Source organism: Sinocyclocheilus rhinocerous, unplaced genomic scaffold (assembly GCF_001515625.1).
Source record: "Sinocyclocheilus rhinocerous isolate Xijiao unplaced genomic scaffold, SAMN03320098_v1.1 scaffold615, whole genome shotgun sequence".
Classification (NCBI taxonomy): Eukaryota; Metazoa; Chordata; class Actinopteri; order Cypriniformes; family Cyprinidae; genus Sinocyclocheilus; species Sinocyclocheilus rhinocerous.
Window position 1 is genome coordinate 1,871,197 of NW_015631049.1, and position 16,210 is coordinate 1,887,406.

General features: G+C 36.0%; 1 protein-coding gene across 1 annotated transcript in view; it reads left to right on the forward strand.

The window, feature by feature from the left end:
* The window catches only part of LOC107741238 (transient receptor potential cation channel subfamily V member 4-like), a 30,910-nt gene that overhangs the window by 9,719 nt on the left and 4,981 nt on the right, over positions 1 to 16,210 (forward strand). Inside the window, exons 5-10 of the mRNA XM_016553914.1 lie at positions 4,240 to 4,415; positions 5,249 to 5,401; positions 10,456 to 10,596; positions 14,517 to 14,815; positions 14,922 to 15,101; positions 15,397 to 15,555. Coding sequence (XP_016409400.1) covers positions 4,240 to 4,415; positions 5,249 to 5,401; positions 10,456 to 10,596; positions 14,517 to 14,815; positions 14,922 to 15,101; positions 15,397 to 15,555 — 1,108 coding nt within the window. The remainder of the gene's footprint in view (positions 1 to 4,239; positions 4,416 to 5,248; positions 5,402 to 10,455; positions 10,597 to 14,516; positions 14,816 to 14,921; positions 15,102 to 15,396; positions 15,556 to 16,210) is intronic.

Genomic DNA, 16,210 nt, shown 5'->3' on the forward strand with positions numbered 1-16,210 from the left:
TTTTCAGTCAGAAATCATTGCACACAGCGTGATTGTGAATCGCCGACAGCTCCAGATATTTAATATGCCAAATATTTTGCGGGCGTCGGCGACGTGTCAGCGATTCCCTCAGATCGCGTCTTTGATAATTCACACAGCGTGATTGTCACTCGCGTGAACGAGCACCGATTTGCCTCCGATGTCGGGCATTTGTCGGCGATTTCGCAAAACCTGTCGGCGAGTGAAAAATCGGGCTAATATCGTGCAGTGTGAACTCGGCATAAAAGACAGCAAGTGAGCCAGGACTGCCACTGCCAAAAAATAAATAAAAAAAAGTATATACAGTTACTTTCAGGAATCTTAAAACAGAGTGGGACACATCGTTTACTGGGTGATGGAGTGCAGACTGGGGTTTGGGGAGTCCTTATTATGAAATAATCACTCTTGGCAATGTATTATAAATATTTATGAATAAATATTTATTTGTATAGCACCTTTCATACATAAAATGCAGCTTGAAGTACTTTACTGGTCAGAATACAAAAAATATATAATATAGTTAAATTTAATGTTTAATTAAGAAAAGCCAAATGGGAATTTTCTTTCTTTAATGTGGCGAGACTATGGTCAGATCTCCTCTGAATGCTTTACAGATAATGAAGTGTCACTTTTGTACGTATTATGCTTAGGGATGCACCGAAATGAAAATTATGGGCAGAAACCGAAAATTCTAGATGCACTTGGCCGAAAACAAAAACCGAAAATGCTTTGTAAGAATTATTTATTATTTTATTAAATAATATAAAGTAATTTTGTAAGACTTTTTAATTTAACTCAACAATTTTCATGATACTGAATAAAAAAAAACACAAGCCAATTAAATAACCACACTTTTATTGAAAGTAACACAAAAAACTAGACAGAAAATATATTAATATAAATATCAATATATTATTTTTATTCAGTATTAGCAGAGCATCTGAGCAGAGCATAACGGGGAGCAGCTCAGTGAATGCGAGGGTAGCTCATTTTACCAGCGTTGCACAGTACAGCTGTACTACACCATGTTACAGCACAGTAGCGCTATTGCAAACAGGAACAAGTACACTACATAGAAATTTTCTGCCGGCGCTTTATTTGAGCGGACTTTGCTTTTCTGGTGAGCATGAGCGGAACGCACAATTTTTTAATTTTTTTTACTATGAACATTATGTCAACCAATAAGAAAACAGTTGCAATACAAAAATACAAAATAATAATAATAAAAGAAATAAAAAAATACAATTATAATAAAACAATTAAATTACTAGACAGGGGTATAGAATTAAACAAAACGCATTGCATTCAAAGGAAAAGATTAAACAGCTTACAAATTTCTATAGTTTTTAAAGCCTTCTTAATTCATGAGTTAGAGATAGTCTCAAAGTAATGCTGTATTTCAGCAAGCAAAACATAAAACAGTGGCTTCTGACATGAACATTTAAATTTTTGTATATAACATTTTGTCAACAAAATAAGGAGATTAAGTAAGTACAATTAGTTTTTCTGTAAATGCACTTTTTTTTGGAGCGGAACGCACATTCATAGAGCGGAATATTGAGCGGAGTGTAACAACGCGCAGTGACGACGACTAGAGCAGTGTTGCCAAGTCCGCGGTTTTCCCGCGGAATTCCGGTAGCTTCTTTAAAGTCCGCGTGAACCGGAAGTTGCTGCCGACTTTATTTCAGTGTAGTGACGTATTTCCAGCTGAAACGGAATATTGAATAGAGGGCATGGTTTTATGTTTGTGCTCCTCCTCCCTGTCTCTCACTCATAGCAATCTAACAGTTGGAGGGGTGAGTTTAAGGATATTCTGCCCAAGCGTCAGCAGAAAAGGAATGCCATTCCAGAGCTGAAGTAAATGTTCAGGTTTTGATTAAAGATTACGAAGACAAACAATATTTTTCAGCGGATTAACTTGCACGGATTAATTGTTTACATCAAGACTAGCAATGTGCGCTAGTAAAGTAAATAAAGTAAATTTTGATTTCATGCGGACTTTAACACTGTTGCCGCCGGTTGTTTTTCATGTCGGGGGGTTGAAGCGACTCCAATAACATATTATTTATCCCCTGGAATGCGAATTTTAGCAGGGGAACCCCGACAAAAAAAAAACATGTTTTTTACCCCCGAAATGCGATTTTTTAATTGTGGACCCCCTCGAAATGCCATTGGGCTATAGTTTTGAGTATCCACTGGGCGGGTTTTCCTGGCAACCCTGGACTAGAGGGAGAGTGAAACCTGCGCGCTTCACACTGCTGGGAGGTGCGGCGCCCGTATATTTTCGGCGACCGAAATTTTGGTGCATCCCTAATAGGCCCTTTTCACATGACGTCACGAAACTTCTGTTCTGATGCGAAGCAGGGTATTCTTAATTCCGCCAGCATAGTAAGCGCAGTGTTGCCAATTTAGCAATTTTGTTGCTAAATTTAGCAACTTTTCAGACTACCCTAGCAACTTTTTCTTCCAAAAGCACCTAGCAACAAATTTAGCTATTTTTAAATTTTATTTGGCTACTTTTACCACCCAAACGTTGTACAACTGCCACAAATACGATTAGAGGATGACTGCTGCTGTCTATTCTCGTCCTCGTTCAGGTAGAGGCGTCTGGCGTCTCAAACGAACTTACCGAATACCGATCGGCGAGATTTGCCGCTTGAAGTCGAGGGAGGAGTTAAAAACGGAGCACTGCAGTCACTGATTCCCGCGACTCTTGTGCACTGTTTGCTGTCTTTATTGCAGTTAGATGAAGTTGGTTAGATATATTTCTCAAATAAACAAACGTTTTAGACATTTACATGTGGTAACAGAAAGCCTTTTCATTCAGTAATTTATGTCCTGCTTAATACAGTGCCTGCATGTTCAAGAATAGTTCAACATAAGCTTGTACTATTTAAATATCAATAAAATGGGGTCTATAATTTTCCGTTTTATTACTTAATGTAATTCAGAAATAAATATTAAATATATTAAGTTTATATAAAAAGCTTTTGCCAGCATTTGTGTAAATAAATATAAAACGCAGGTCATGGCTGTTTTTTAAAGATCACATTGCATATAGCCTATAATGAAAATAAGCCATATTCTTGAACTGGATAATGAGTTTCTTTTCAGACCACTTGCCTTTATGGATGTGAAACTTGCCATGTAGTAAAACGATTTAATATAACAAAATATGACTTGTGTCCATGTCATTTCCCCATAGTAAATAAAACAAAATCACGTTGTTTGTCTTTTTATTGCCCAACTATAGGGGGAATTTAATTTACACAGTGTACTCACAAATTATCCAAGGAATGACATAAACCGAAATAACAAGTGAAAAGGTTTCAAGTATGTATTTTGTGTGATCACATAATCGTTGTCATACAAATCTGAAAGCAAGCAGTTGCGGCAAGCAAGCCACCCATCTAAAGCAGATGCAGAAAAACATTCGCAAAAGAACCCGACTGCAAGTACATTAACATTATTAGTCTTAACTCTTAAATAACGCCTTTCATATTTCAAGTTTTTCCTACATTTTCCCGAGAAGTCTCCGGTGTAAAGGTATAACGGAAGTACAGATACACTGCTTCGCGGGAAAGCGGATGTTAGCTGATGTCACTGTGAAAAGGGCCTATTATGCTCCATGCTGAGGACAGTTTACTCATGATTTTGCACTCTTGATCATGCACAGTGGGGAAATTAATGTCTGTTGTTGTTTCCATGAATGCTTTTGGAGTAATGTTTATGTTGAGGTCTGTTAGGCAGTCAGTTTTTCCTCAGTAGACTTATTTATGGAAGTTATTTTTTTTTATGTAGTCCCATTAGGACTTAGCTATGGTAAAATTCAAGCCAGGTAGGGTGGTTCCTCTGGCTGTCATTACATCTCAACCGCTACACCTCGGTGTTTTTGTAAATGCCCTGTACAATTATATATTTGTTACATGTTAAGGTGCAACAAGTAATGCTTCTTCCAAAAAAGTTTTCTAGTGGTTGTTAGAGTGTAAATGACACTCATATGAGATGAAGACTCCAAGGGCTTAAAAAAGTTAAGTCAATCCCCCATTAAAGAAGCTGTGTTACATCACGACCAGCAGTGTCTTGCAATTTAATCAATGTCAGATTTTTGGTTTAGGCCACAAAAAAGAGACAGTGAAACATAAACGTACTTGGTGCACTTTTAACTGGAGTCGTAATCTTCTTTAAAGTTCCTTTAAAAGCATGTGTTTCCCCCTACAGGAAGGCCGAGATTGAGATGTCATGTGACGAGGGATCCCCAGAGCCCCCTGTTCTTAAAGTCTTCAACCGCTGGCTGTTGTTTGAAGCCGTATCTCGAGCAGATCGAGGAGCTCTGGATGGTCTCCTGCAGTATCTTCAGTCACATGAAAAGAGGCTGATAGATGAGGAGTTCAAAGGTGCATTCTGGGAATGGTTTAGTCTATGAGCAAAGAGCAGTAAGTGTATGTTTAGGTTTGCTGTCCAGAATTAGACTGAACAATGATGTCTTAACAGTTTTATGTGGGTAAGAAACTGTTAATAGGAAATTTTACTTCCCTTAATAATGATTTCACTTTTTTATTAAAAAGACAAAGCCCTCCTGTATTACACATGAGAAATCAACAGGGTCGTGTCCCTAAATATCCGATGTTATCGCAACCCTTTTCCTTCATGGTCCATTTGTTAGGCTTTTGTTGTTGTGCTTTTTTCATTTAGCAAAGGAAATTCTATTATATCAGCTGACGTGACCCCGCAAGGTGGGGCCGTATTTCTACTTCCTGCCTCAAAGGCCAAGCAAGCTTTTGACAGAGAGTAGTAAAAAATCACAGCAAACTGTCACAAATGGAAGGAAGGATTCTGTTTGAGGGGATCAAACATAACTCTGGCTAAATATAAACGCTGGAAAAATTCTCACTTGATCCATGAGTGAAGCAGATCAGGAATTAGAAAACTAGAGGAAAATTTGATACCTTTATGAAAGAAAGGCAGCAAACATTGCTGATACTTTCATACTTCAGATTAGCGATTTGAACAAACCCCTAACGTTAATTATTAAACTTGAATGTGTAAATTTTCTCTTAAAGTTTGCACTTGCTGGATGATAAAAAAGCCAAACAAAATCCCATAGAAGTACATTGAAGGAGGGACACAGGTCATATCTAAGAGCCAGAATATCATACAGACTCAAATTTTCTTAATAAAAGGTAAAACTCTAGTTGATAACAGATGTTCTTTCCTCTACTTTCTCTAGAACCTTCTACAGGGAAGACGTGCCTACCAAAAGCACTTCTGAACCTGCACAATGGTCACAACGATACCATTCCTGTGTTGCTGGACATTGCCGAACAGACAGGAAACCTCAGAGAGTTCATCAACACGCCCTTCAGAGATGTGTATTATAGGGGTGAGTCCTCCAGCCACTAAAGACTGACCAGATTCAACACAACAAATTCAGCCGTTAGAATCCGTTTTCAAGCATCATTTGTCTTAAAAGTTTCCAAAATCTGTGGCTTGAGCTAATGTTTGCTCTGAGCAGCTTCCAGTGCCGCCCTGAGCAGGTTAATGAAATATGAGCAGGAAGGTGGAGTTTCATGTATGCTTCTGACTGAGCTCAATGTTAGAGAAGTTACCCCAGAGTTAGCGTTTCTCCACCCTGTTTAGTACAAAGAGTCCTCACAAGCACTGCTGAATTTGACGCTGTTCCTCTGCGGCCTGTTTAGGTATTTGAATTTGCCAGTGCCACACCCGATGCACTTCATAACTTTCCCTTCCCTCTGATACATAAAAATGATGAATGTTTTACATTACAGTTTTCAGCGCTGAGGCCTAGCAGCTAAGGCACTCTGGTGCTCCTGAGGGTGACAAATTCAAGTCCATCTCATGTTATGTCTCTTCCTTTTTTCTTTTCTTCTATGTCAATTAAAGTGGTAAATGGCCAAAATGTTAAAAACATTCAAATATATTAAAATATGAATATACATAGCCATTTCAAAAGTTTGTGGTCAGTAAGATTTTTTATTTATTTTTTTAAAGAAATTAATACTTTTATTCAGTAAGTACACATGACATTGATTAAAAGTGACAGTAAAGACTTTTAAGTTGCTACAAAAGATTTCCATTTCAAATAAATGAAAAAAAAAAGTATCACAATTTTACAGTTTTGCTTATTACTATTAATGTTGAAAACAGTTGCTTAATTTAAAGAAATGTTTCTTGAGCACCAAAATGATTTCTGAAGGATCATTTTACACTGAAGACTGGAGTAGTGTCTGCTGAAAATTCAGCTTTGCCATCACAGAAATAAATTACATTTTTAAATATATTAAAATAGAAAACAGTTATTTTAAATTATAATACTATTTCACAATATTACTGTTTTTACTGTAGTTTTGATCAAATAAATGTAGCCTTGGTGAGCTTAAGACATTAATAGGAAATTTTACTTCCCTTAATAATGATTTCACTTTTTTATTAAAAAAAAAAAAGGTCCATTTGTTAGGCTTTTGTTGTTGTGCTTTTTTCATTTAGCAAAGGAAATTCTATTATATCAGCTGACGTGACCCCGCAAGGTGGGGCCGTATTTCTACTTCCTGCCTCAAAGGCCAAGCAAGCTTTTGACAGAGAGTAGTAAAAAATCACAGCAAACTGTCACAAATGGAAGGAAGGATTCTGTTTGAGGGGATCAAACATAACTCTGGCTAAATATAAACGCTGGAAAAATTCTCACTTGATCCATGAGTGAAGCAGATCAGGAATTAGAAAACTAGAGGAAAATTTGATACCTTTATGAAAGAAAGGCAGCAAACATTGCTGATACTTTCATACTTCAGATTAGCGATTTGAACAAACCCCTAACGTTAATTATTAAACTTGAATGTGTAAATTTTCTCTTAAAGTTTGCACTTGCTGGATGATAAAAAAGCCAAACAAAATCCCATAGAAGTACATTGAAGGAGGGACACAGGTCATATCTAAGAGCCAGAATATCATACAGACTCAAATTTTCTTAATAAAAGGTAAAACTCTAGTTGATAACAGATGTTCTTTCCTCTACTTTCTCTAGAACCTTCTACAGGGAAGACGTGCCTACCAAAAGCACTTCTGAACCTGCACAATGGTCACAACGATACCATTCCTGTGTTGCTGGACATTGCCGAACAGACAGGAAACCTCAGAGAGTTCATCAACACGCCCTTCAGAGATGTGTATTATAGGGGTGAGTCCTCCAGCCACTAAAGACTGACCAGATTCAACACAACAAATTCAGCCGTTAGAATCCGTTTTCAAGCATCATTTGTCTTAAAAGTTTCCAAAATCTGTGGCTTGAGCTAATGTTTGCTCTGAGCAGCTTCCAGTGCCGCCCTGAGCAGGTTAATGAAATATGAGCAGGAAGGTGGAGTTTCATGTATGCTTCTGACTGAGCTCAATGTTAGAGAAGTTACCCCAGAGTTAGCGTTTCTCCACCCTGTTTAGTACAAAGAGTCCTCACAAGCACTGCTGAATTTGACGCTGTTCCTCTGCGGCCTGTTTAGGTATTTGAATTTGCCAGTGCCACACCCGATGCACTTCATAACTTTCCCTTCCCTCTGATACATAAAAATGATGAATGTTTTACATTACAGTTTTCAGCGCTGAGGCCTAGCAGCTAAGGCACTCTGGTGCTCCTGAGGGTGACAAATTCAAGTCCATCTCATGTTATGTCTCTTCCTTTTTTCTTTTCTTCTATGTCAATTAAAGTGGTAAATGGCCAAAATGTTAAAAACATTCAAATATATTAAAATATGAATATACATTGCCATTCAAAAGTTTGTGGTCAGTAAGATTTTTTATTTATTTTTTTAAAAGAAATTAATACTTTTATTCAGTAAGTACACATGACATTGATTAAAAGTGACAGTAAAGACTTTTACATTGCTACAAAAGATTTCCATTTCAAATAAATGAAAAAAAAAAGTATCACAATTTTACAGTTTTGCTTATTACTATTAATGTTGAAAACAGTTGCTTAATTTAAGGAAATGTTTCTTGAGCACCAAAATGATTTCTGAAGGATCATTTTACACTGAAGACTGGAGTAGTGTCTGCTGAAAATTCAGCTTTGCCATCACAGAAATAAATTACATTTTTAAATATATTAAAATAGAAAACAGTTATTTTAAATTATAATACTATTTCACAATATTACTGTTTTTACTGTAGTTTTGATCAAATAAATGTAGCCTTGGTGAGCTTAAGACACTTCTTTCAGAAATATTTAAAAATCTTACCGGCTCCAAGCTTTTGAATGGCAGCATATTATAAATATAATACAGTAATTTCATTTTTATTTATATGTTCTGGCAGTAGACTCATATATATAAACCTAATTTTTTATTTTTATTCCATTGTAATCTTTGACATGTTGTACATGCCAGGTTTGTAATAGCAGCATTATTAATAAAGGGAAGTTAGAGTTCTCTAAATACATAATAACGTACTTGCAGCAGACTTTGTCTAGTCTGCCTCTCATTTCCTCAGGAAACAATCACTCACACATTGGTTCAGTTTGTTTACTAGTGTTGGTTCCAGTCCTCCAGGCAGTAAAGTGTATATGTCAGATAGGCTAATTCTGTCAGGCAGCAGATTTCCTTGTGTAGACCCACTGCCAATCTGATACATAAAAATGATGAATGTTTTACATTACAGTTTTCAGCGCTGAGGCCTAGCAGCTAAGGCACTCTGGTGCTCCTGAGGGTGACAAATTCAAGTCCATCTCATGTTATGTCTCTTCCTTTTTTCTTTTCTTCTATGTCAATTAAAGTGGTAAATGGCCAAAATGTTAAAAACATTCAGATATATTAAAATATGAATATACATTGCCATTCAAAAGTTTGTGGTCAGTAAGATTTTTTATTTATTTTTTTAAAAGAAATTAATACTTTTATTCAGTAAGTACACATGACATTGATTAAAAGTGACAGTAAAGACTTTTACATTGCTACAAAAGATTTCCATTTCAAATAAATGAAAAAAAAAAGTATCACAATTTTACAGTTTTGCTTATTACTATTAATGTTGAAAACAGTTGCTTAATTTAAGGAAATGTTTCTTGAGCACCAAAATGATTTCTGAAGGATCATTTTACACTGAAGACTGGAGTAGTGTCTGCTGAAAATTCAGCTTTGCCATCACAGAAATAAATTACATTTTTAAATATATTAAAATAGAAAACAGTTATTTTAAATTATAATACTATTTCACAATATTACTGTTTTTACTGTAGTTTTGATCAAATAAATGTAGCCTTGGTGAGCTTAAGACACTTCTTTCAGAAATATTTAAAAATCTTACCGGCTCCAAGCTTTTGAATGGCAGCATATTATAAATATAATACAGTAATTTCATTTTTATTTATATGTTCTGGCAGTAGACTCATATATATAAACCTAATTTTTTATTTTTATTCCATTGTAATCTTTGACATGTTGTACATGCCAGGTTTGTAATAGCAGCATTATTAATAAAGGGAAGTTAGAGTTCTCTAAATACATAATAACGTACTTGCAGCAGACTTTGTCTAGTCTGCCTCTCATTTCCTCAGGAAACAATCACTCACACATTGGTTCAGTTTGTTTACTAGTGTTGGTTCCAGTCCTCCAGGCAGTAAAGTGTATATGTCAGATAGGCTAATTCTGTCAGGCAGCAGATTTCCTTGTGTAGACCCACTGCCAATACGCATACAAATGCACTGAACTACTAAAATCAAGTCATTTAAGATGATTCAGTTCTTCTCAGTTCAACCAAGTATGTGATAAAATGCTTCCTTAAATTTAGACTTTAGGTTTAGGCATCCTTTATTAGTGTATTAAATCTGAAGACAATAGAGAGAAATAAAGTTAAATGTAGACTCTAGTCACAGTCACTAGGGACAAATGTTAATACCATGCACTGGTGACACATTCGTTGTTCATAAACACATTAAGATACTAAACGTAATTATTTTGTAAATATGGACACAGGGTGGCGGTCTGTTCAAACTGATGACACATGGGTCACTACAAAACATAAATGTTAATAGCCAAAGCAAACAGAACTCCGTGTATTTTCGTTAATCTAAAATATATCTAAAAACGAAAGTAGCAGGCGACCTTAGCAGAGAGAAAAAAAGTGTTTTTTATGTCCTTTAGAGCTCTCACACAAACACTCAATACAAAATTACAGGCTCTGGGCACAACATGCCTTATTTTCATATTGCAATATTTCCTCTTGTGTAAAATAAGTTGATTGTATCTAATAATATCATGCTGGTTCCCGCTGCTCTGTCTGATAAGATGTGTCATAGATAACAGTTTTTTTTTGTAACATTACAGAGCGCTTTGGTTTGGATGTTGTGCTCAATTCATTATCATGTGATGAACTGCTTCTAACTGATTCTTCACTAGCATCTGCAATTATAATAAAAATGTGGTGTGTCCGTAGGTCAGACGGCACTGCATATCGCCATAGAACGACGATGCAAACAGTATGTGGAGCTTCTGGTGGAGAAGGGGGCTGATGTTCATGCCCAGGCCAGGGGCCGATTCTTCCAGCCCAGAGAGGAGGGTGGATACTTCTACTTCGGTGGGTTTGTTGATGCTAGTTTTGTTCTAAAGGTTTAAACAGTCTGTGTTGCGAGTGATAAGGAATATAGTTCAAGATCCAACCAGTCATTAATGTACTCTGAACTCTGTTGTGAAACATCTGGCCCAATGATACAGTGCTAACCTCATTACAACCATGCTGGAGCCTTTAACTCCCAAAGTTATGTGTGGGAAGCTCCATTTCCTGTTTTATCAGTCACTTTGGGGTCAGTAAGATTTTATTTTTGACAGAAATGAATATTTGAATGAGTAATATACTTTTATTTAGTAAGCATTAAATTGATCAAAAGTGACAAATTTAAAGACATGTATAATTGTAAAAAAAAAAGAGAATGTAACATTGAAAATAATAAGAAATATTTCTTGAGCACCAAATCAGCTTATTAGAATGATTTCTGAAGGAGCATGTGACACTGATGATCTGGAGTAATGATGCTGAAACTTCAGCTTTGCCATCACAGGAATAAATTAAATTTTTAAATATACTGAAATGGAAACGTTATTTTAAATTATAATAATATTCCACAATATTGCTGTTTACTGTTTTTGATCAAATGCAGCCTTGTTGAGCATAATAGACCTTTCTCCCAAAAAAACAATGTTGAAAACGGAGTGATTTACTGGAGGTCTTGACATGTATTTCTTCTGTTTGAGAGAGTTAGAAGCAGCAGTCCAGCCTTTATAACTTTGCCAATGAATACACAATACATTATACCAGTGGTTCTCAACCCGCGGCCCGTCACGAATTCAAATGCGGCCCACCATGCTGAACACAATTTGAAAAAAATACTTTCATGGGTGTTATTTATGGGGAGTAGAATTATTTATTTATTTCAATGAATGTAATCGATTAGATATCATAATATTTAGGCTATAATATTATACATCAGGTTGGTTTGTATTGCTGACGTAATATGGAAATGATATGCGTGCGGCCCGCGAGACTTGCACTTGGACCATAGTGCGGCCCGGTGGAAAAAAAGGTTGAGAACCACTGCATTATACAATACATTTGGCCCAGTGGTTCCCATAGTAACATCAAGTGATTTTCTTTCCTTTTTCCTAAAACCCTCCCTATAGTTGGCAAATGTAAGAAGCATTACACAGTTTACATTCATTAGCTATGAATAAAAATGTTTCTGGAGCATAGAGGAAAACCAACAAGACATTATGTCACAAATAAAACAATTGTTGGATGTACTAAGGATGTAAGAGATTGAATGGAGCTTCTGTTTTTGCAACGGAAAATACAGTAAAAGGGTCTTATACAGGTGCATCTCAATAAATTAGAATGTTGTGGAAAAGTTCATTTATTTCAGTAATTCAACTCAAATTGTGAAACTTGTGTATTAAATAAGTTCAATGCACACAGACTGAAGTAGTTTAAGTCTTTGGTTCTTTTAATTGTGATGATTTTGGCTCACATTTAACAAAAACCCACCAATTCACAACAAATTAGAATACTTCATAAGAAAAATACCAATAAAAAAAACATTTTTAGTGAATTGTTGGCCTTATGAAAAGTATGTTCATTTACTGTACATGTACTCAATATTCTGAAGAATGTTGGTAACTAAACACTTTTGGTTCCTACTGTAATGACAAAAAAAATACAATGGAAGTCAATGGGAGCTGAAAGTGTTTGATCTTAATGCATACAGGTTTGGAACAACATGAGGGTGAGTAAATCATTTTTGGGTGGACTAACCCTTTGATGCATGCTTCTACATGCTATTGTGCATGATTCGTTAGTGCATGTAATTACAAAGAAAAGAAAAGTTAGTTTTTGTAATTTTTCATCAAAATGTAAGCTTTGCTTCTAAAGTGACATCTTTGGATAATATGTGTAAGTCCTGCCCCTACATTTCTTTTGTCATGTCAAATATTCTAATTAGTTTATCCTCCCAGGACGTTAGTGGTTACAAAGCTGTGATTTTAAAATCAAGCTGAGAATTTGAATTCCCTATTCATGAACCTCATTTACATCTCACAAATTTTAAACCCCAAAACAAGACGTCTGCTATGGAACTGATTGAAAGATGCAAAACTATTTTAAAATAATCCAAGGATGACAGAATAGGATGATCTTTTCTGGTGCCCTGCCAGGAGTCTCCATCTCTCTTTTATTCACCTGTAAATTATTTTCATTTGTATTAGACACGGCTGTCAGTGTTTAATCCCTCCTGATCTGAGCACGCCGCGGAGCTTCCCGGTGACGTGAGCGTGAACCTGTGAGCACTGACAGCTAATGTGATTTAGCAGTCACGCTAACCGCTCTCTGAGCGCGTGCAAATCAACGAGAGGGAAGCGTTTCTATAAGAAGTGACATGAAAATAATCTGTCACCCCTGGCAACAGCTCACTCTCAAGTCTCTCTGTTTGGTTTTCCTGTTTGAGATGGTTCTCATGAGACGAGCACTAATTGAGTACTGGATACAAATAGTGACATTTAGATCAAAGCACATTTGTCATGTGAGCCCTGCAAAGGACTGATTGACTTTTAGTGGCTAATTGTATTTCTTCATCGTGGTGTTTAGTAAAGGAAAATAATAGATAAAAGGGACATCTGGAGGTTGGAGTCTTAATAGCTGGGCAGAGATCCTAGAGCATTTTTGTGTTTTGGATGCTGGTGCTCATCAGGCTTTTTAAGTAGCTTAATCAGCAAGACTACAGTTTGGAACCAGATTTATCAGACTATGATGGTCAATCAACAGCTGAACCAACTCAAAACCAGCATAAACCATAATGCTGGTCTAAACTGATCTTTTCAGTTGAACAGTGAAAAACACTCACAGATAAAATGATGCACTGAATAAAAGTGTCTGCTATAAACACTTCAAAAGTTAAGGGATTGGTAAGATTTTTTAAATGGTTTTAAAAGAAGAATGTTCACCAAAGTGGCATGTATTTTTTTTTTAAATACAGTAAAAACTGTAATATTGTGAAATATTATTACAATTTATTAATAACTGTTTTCTATCTTTATATATTCTAAAATGTAATTTCCTGCTGTGATGGCAATGCTGAATTTTTAGAAGCTATTACTCCTGTCCTCAGTATCACATGATCCTTCAGAAATCAAGAAACATTTCTTGTTAGTATCAGTTTCTGCTGCTTAATATTTTTGTGGAGATACATTTTCTTTCAGGATTATTTGATGAATAGAAACTTCAAAACAACAGCATTTATTTGAAATACAATCTCTTGTAGCATTATAAATGTCTGTCACTTTTGATCAATTTATTGCATCTTTGCTGAATAAAAGTATTCATTTCTTTAGAAAAATCTTTCTGACCCTAAACCTTTAAATGGTAGTGTATGTAAAGAAAATGTTGTTATAATGATTTTGTTTAGAATTACAATTTAGACAAATTGACAACTTAAACTGTTCATTATATTGTCTCTTTCTCATTATACAGGTGAGCTGCCTCTCTCACTCGCAGCTTGTACCAACCAACCAGACTTTATATATTCTAAAATGTAATTTGCTGCTGTGATGGCAATGCTGAATTTTTAGAAGCTATTACTCCTGTCCTCAGTATCACATGATCCTTCAGAAATCATGAAACATTTCTTGTTAGTATCAGTTTCTGCTGCTTAATATTTTTGTGGAGATACATTTTCTTTCAGGATTATTTGATGAATAGAAACTTCAAAACAACAGCATTTATTTGAAATACAATCTCTTGTAGCATTATAAATGTCTGTCACTTTTGATCAATTTATTGCATCTTTGCTGAATAAAAGTATTCATTTCTTTAGAAAAATCTTTCTGACCCTAAACCTTTAAATGGTAGTGTATGTAAAGAAAATGTTGTTATAATGATTTTGTTTAGAATTACAATTTAGACAAATTGACAACTTAAACTGTTCATTATATTGTCTCTTTCTCATTATACAGGTGAGCTGCCTCTCTCACTCGCAGCTTGTACCAACCAACCAGACATGGTACATTACCTGACTGAGAATAGCCACAAGGCGGCAGATCTGCGGAGGCAGGATTTAAGGGGAAACACAGTCCTGCACGCCCTGGTCCATATCGCTGACAACACTCGGGACAACACGCGTTTCGTCACTAAGATGTACGACTTGCTGCTCATCAAATGTGTCAAACTCTACCCAGACTGCAACTTGGAGAATGTACTCAACAATGATGGCATGTCCCCTCTCATGATGGCTGCCAAGCTGGGCAAAATTGGGGTAGGAGATTGCCTTATACTGGCAATGCAGCTTTAGGAACATGCATTGGGAAAATGTGGTAGGAAATGGCAAAGCAAACTAAAATGAAATGTTTTCTTCTCCACAGGTGTTCCAGCACATTATCCGGAGAGAGATAAAAGATGAAGAGGCTCGACATCTTTCCCGGAAGTTTAAGGACTGGGCTTATGGACCCGTCTACTCCAACCTGTATGATCTGTCTTCACTAGATACCTGCGGAGAGGAAGTTTCTGTTCTGGAGATACTCGTCTACAACAGCAAGATTGAGGTGAACATGTGGATAGACAAAAGAAAGTGAGAAAGATAATCTCTGTACTGGATGGCGCTCCATATTTTGTCATGTTATCACATGAGATTAGAGGCCTTGCAAAGTACATAAACAGCAGGAGGTGAATGATGTGACATAACTTGTGCAAGTTGTTGTGAATGTATAGAATAGCATGTATGGAAATGGTATAAAAATACACAAAAAATAATAATCACCAAGAATCATCTTTTTTCATTAAGTTGATGGCTGTTTCAGTGATCAGCTTTATGACATGTTTTATCGGTTGTGCCCTCAGAATCGCCATGAGATGTTGGCGGTGGAACCCATAAACGAGCTGCTGAGGGCCAAGTGGCAGAAGTTTGCCGCTGTGACCTTCTACATCAGTGTGTTTTCCTACCTTGTCACCATGATCATCTTCACTCTTGTGGCCTATTATCGTCCATCAGTGGGTACAGTGAGTACAGTCTGCAGTTTCCAGTCAGACTAATCTTCCATCTGCTTCAATGGGGAGAGAATGAAATCTCCTAAATTGTTAGTCAAGATTACATTTTGGTAACATGTCAAATTACAAAACCAATAGTATTATAATTAAATTCAACCTTTAGCTCAAGTCAGGCTAAAGCACACTATATAATTTGTCTAGCAGGTATATTGAGCTTTCTCGTATAAATTTTTCTATGAGTAGACAATATTCTCCTTATATTGTTACACTACCGTTCAAAAGTTTTGGGTAAATGAAATTTTATTTTTATAAATTTTTTTTAAAAATATTTGTAAAATATTTAATTTTTTTAATTTTTTTTTAGCAAGGATGCATTAAATCAATCAAAAGTAACAGTAAAAACATTTAAAGGGATAGTTCACCCAAAAATGAAAATTAGCCCATTATTTACTGACCCTCAAGCCATCCTAGGCGTATATGACTTCCTTCTTTCAGATGAATCCAATCGGAGTTATATTAAAAATTGTCTTTGATCCTCCAAGCTGTTTAATGGCAGTCAGCGGGTGTTGCAGTTCATCAGTCCGAAAGAAGTGAAATAAAGCGCATCCATCCATAATAAAAAGTGTCTCACACGGCTCCGGGGGGTGAACAAAGACCTCCTGTAGCG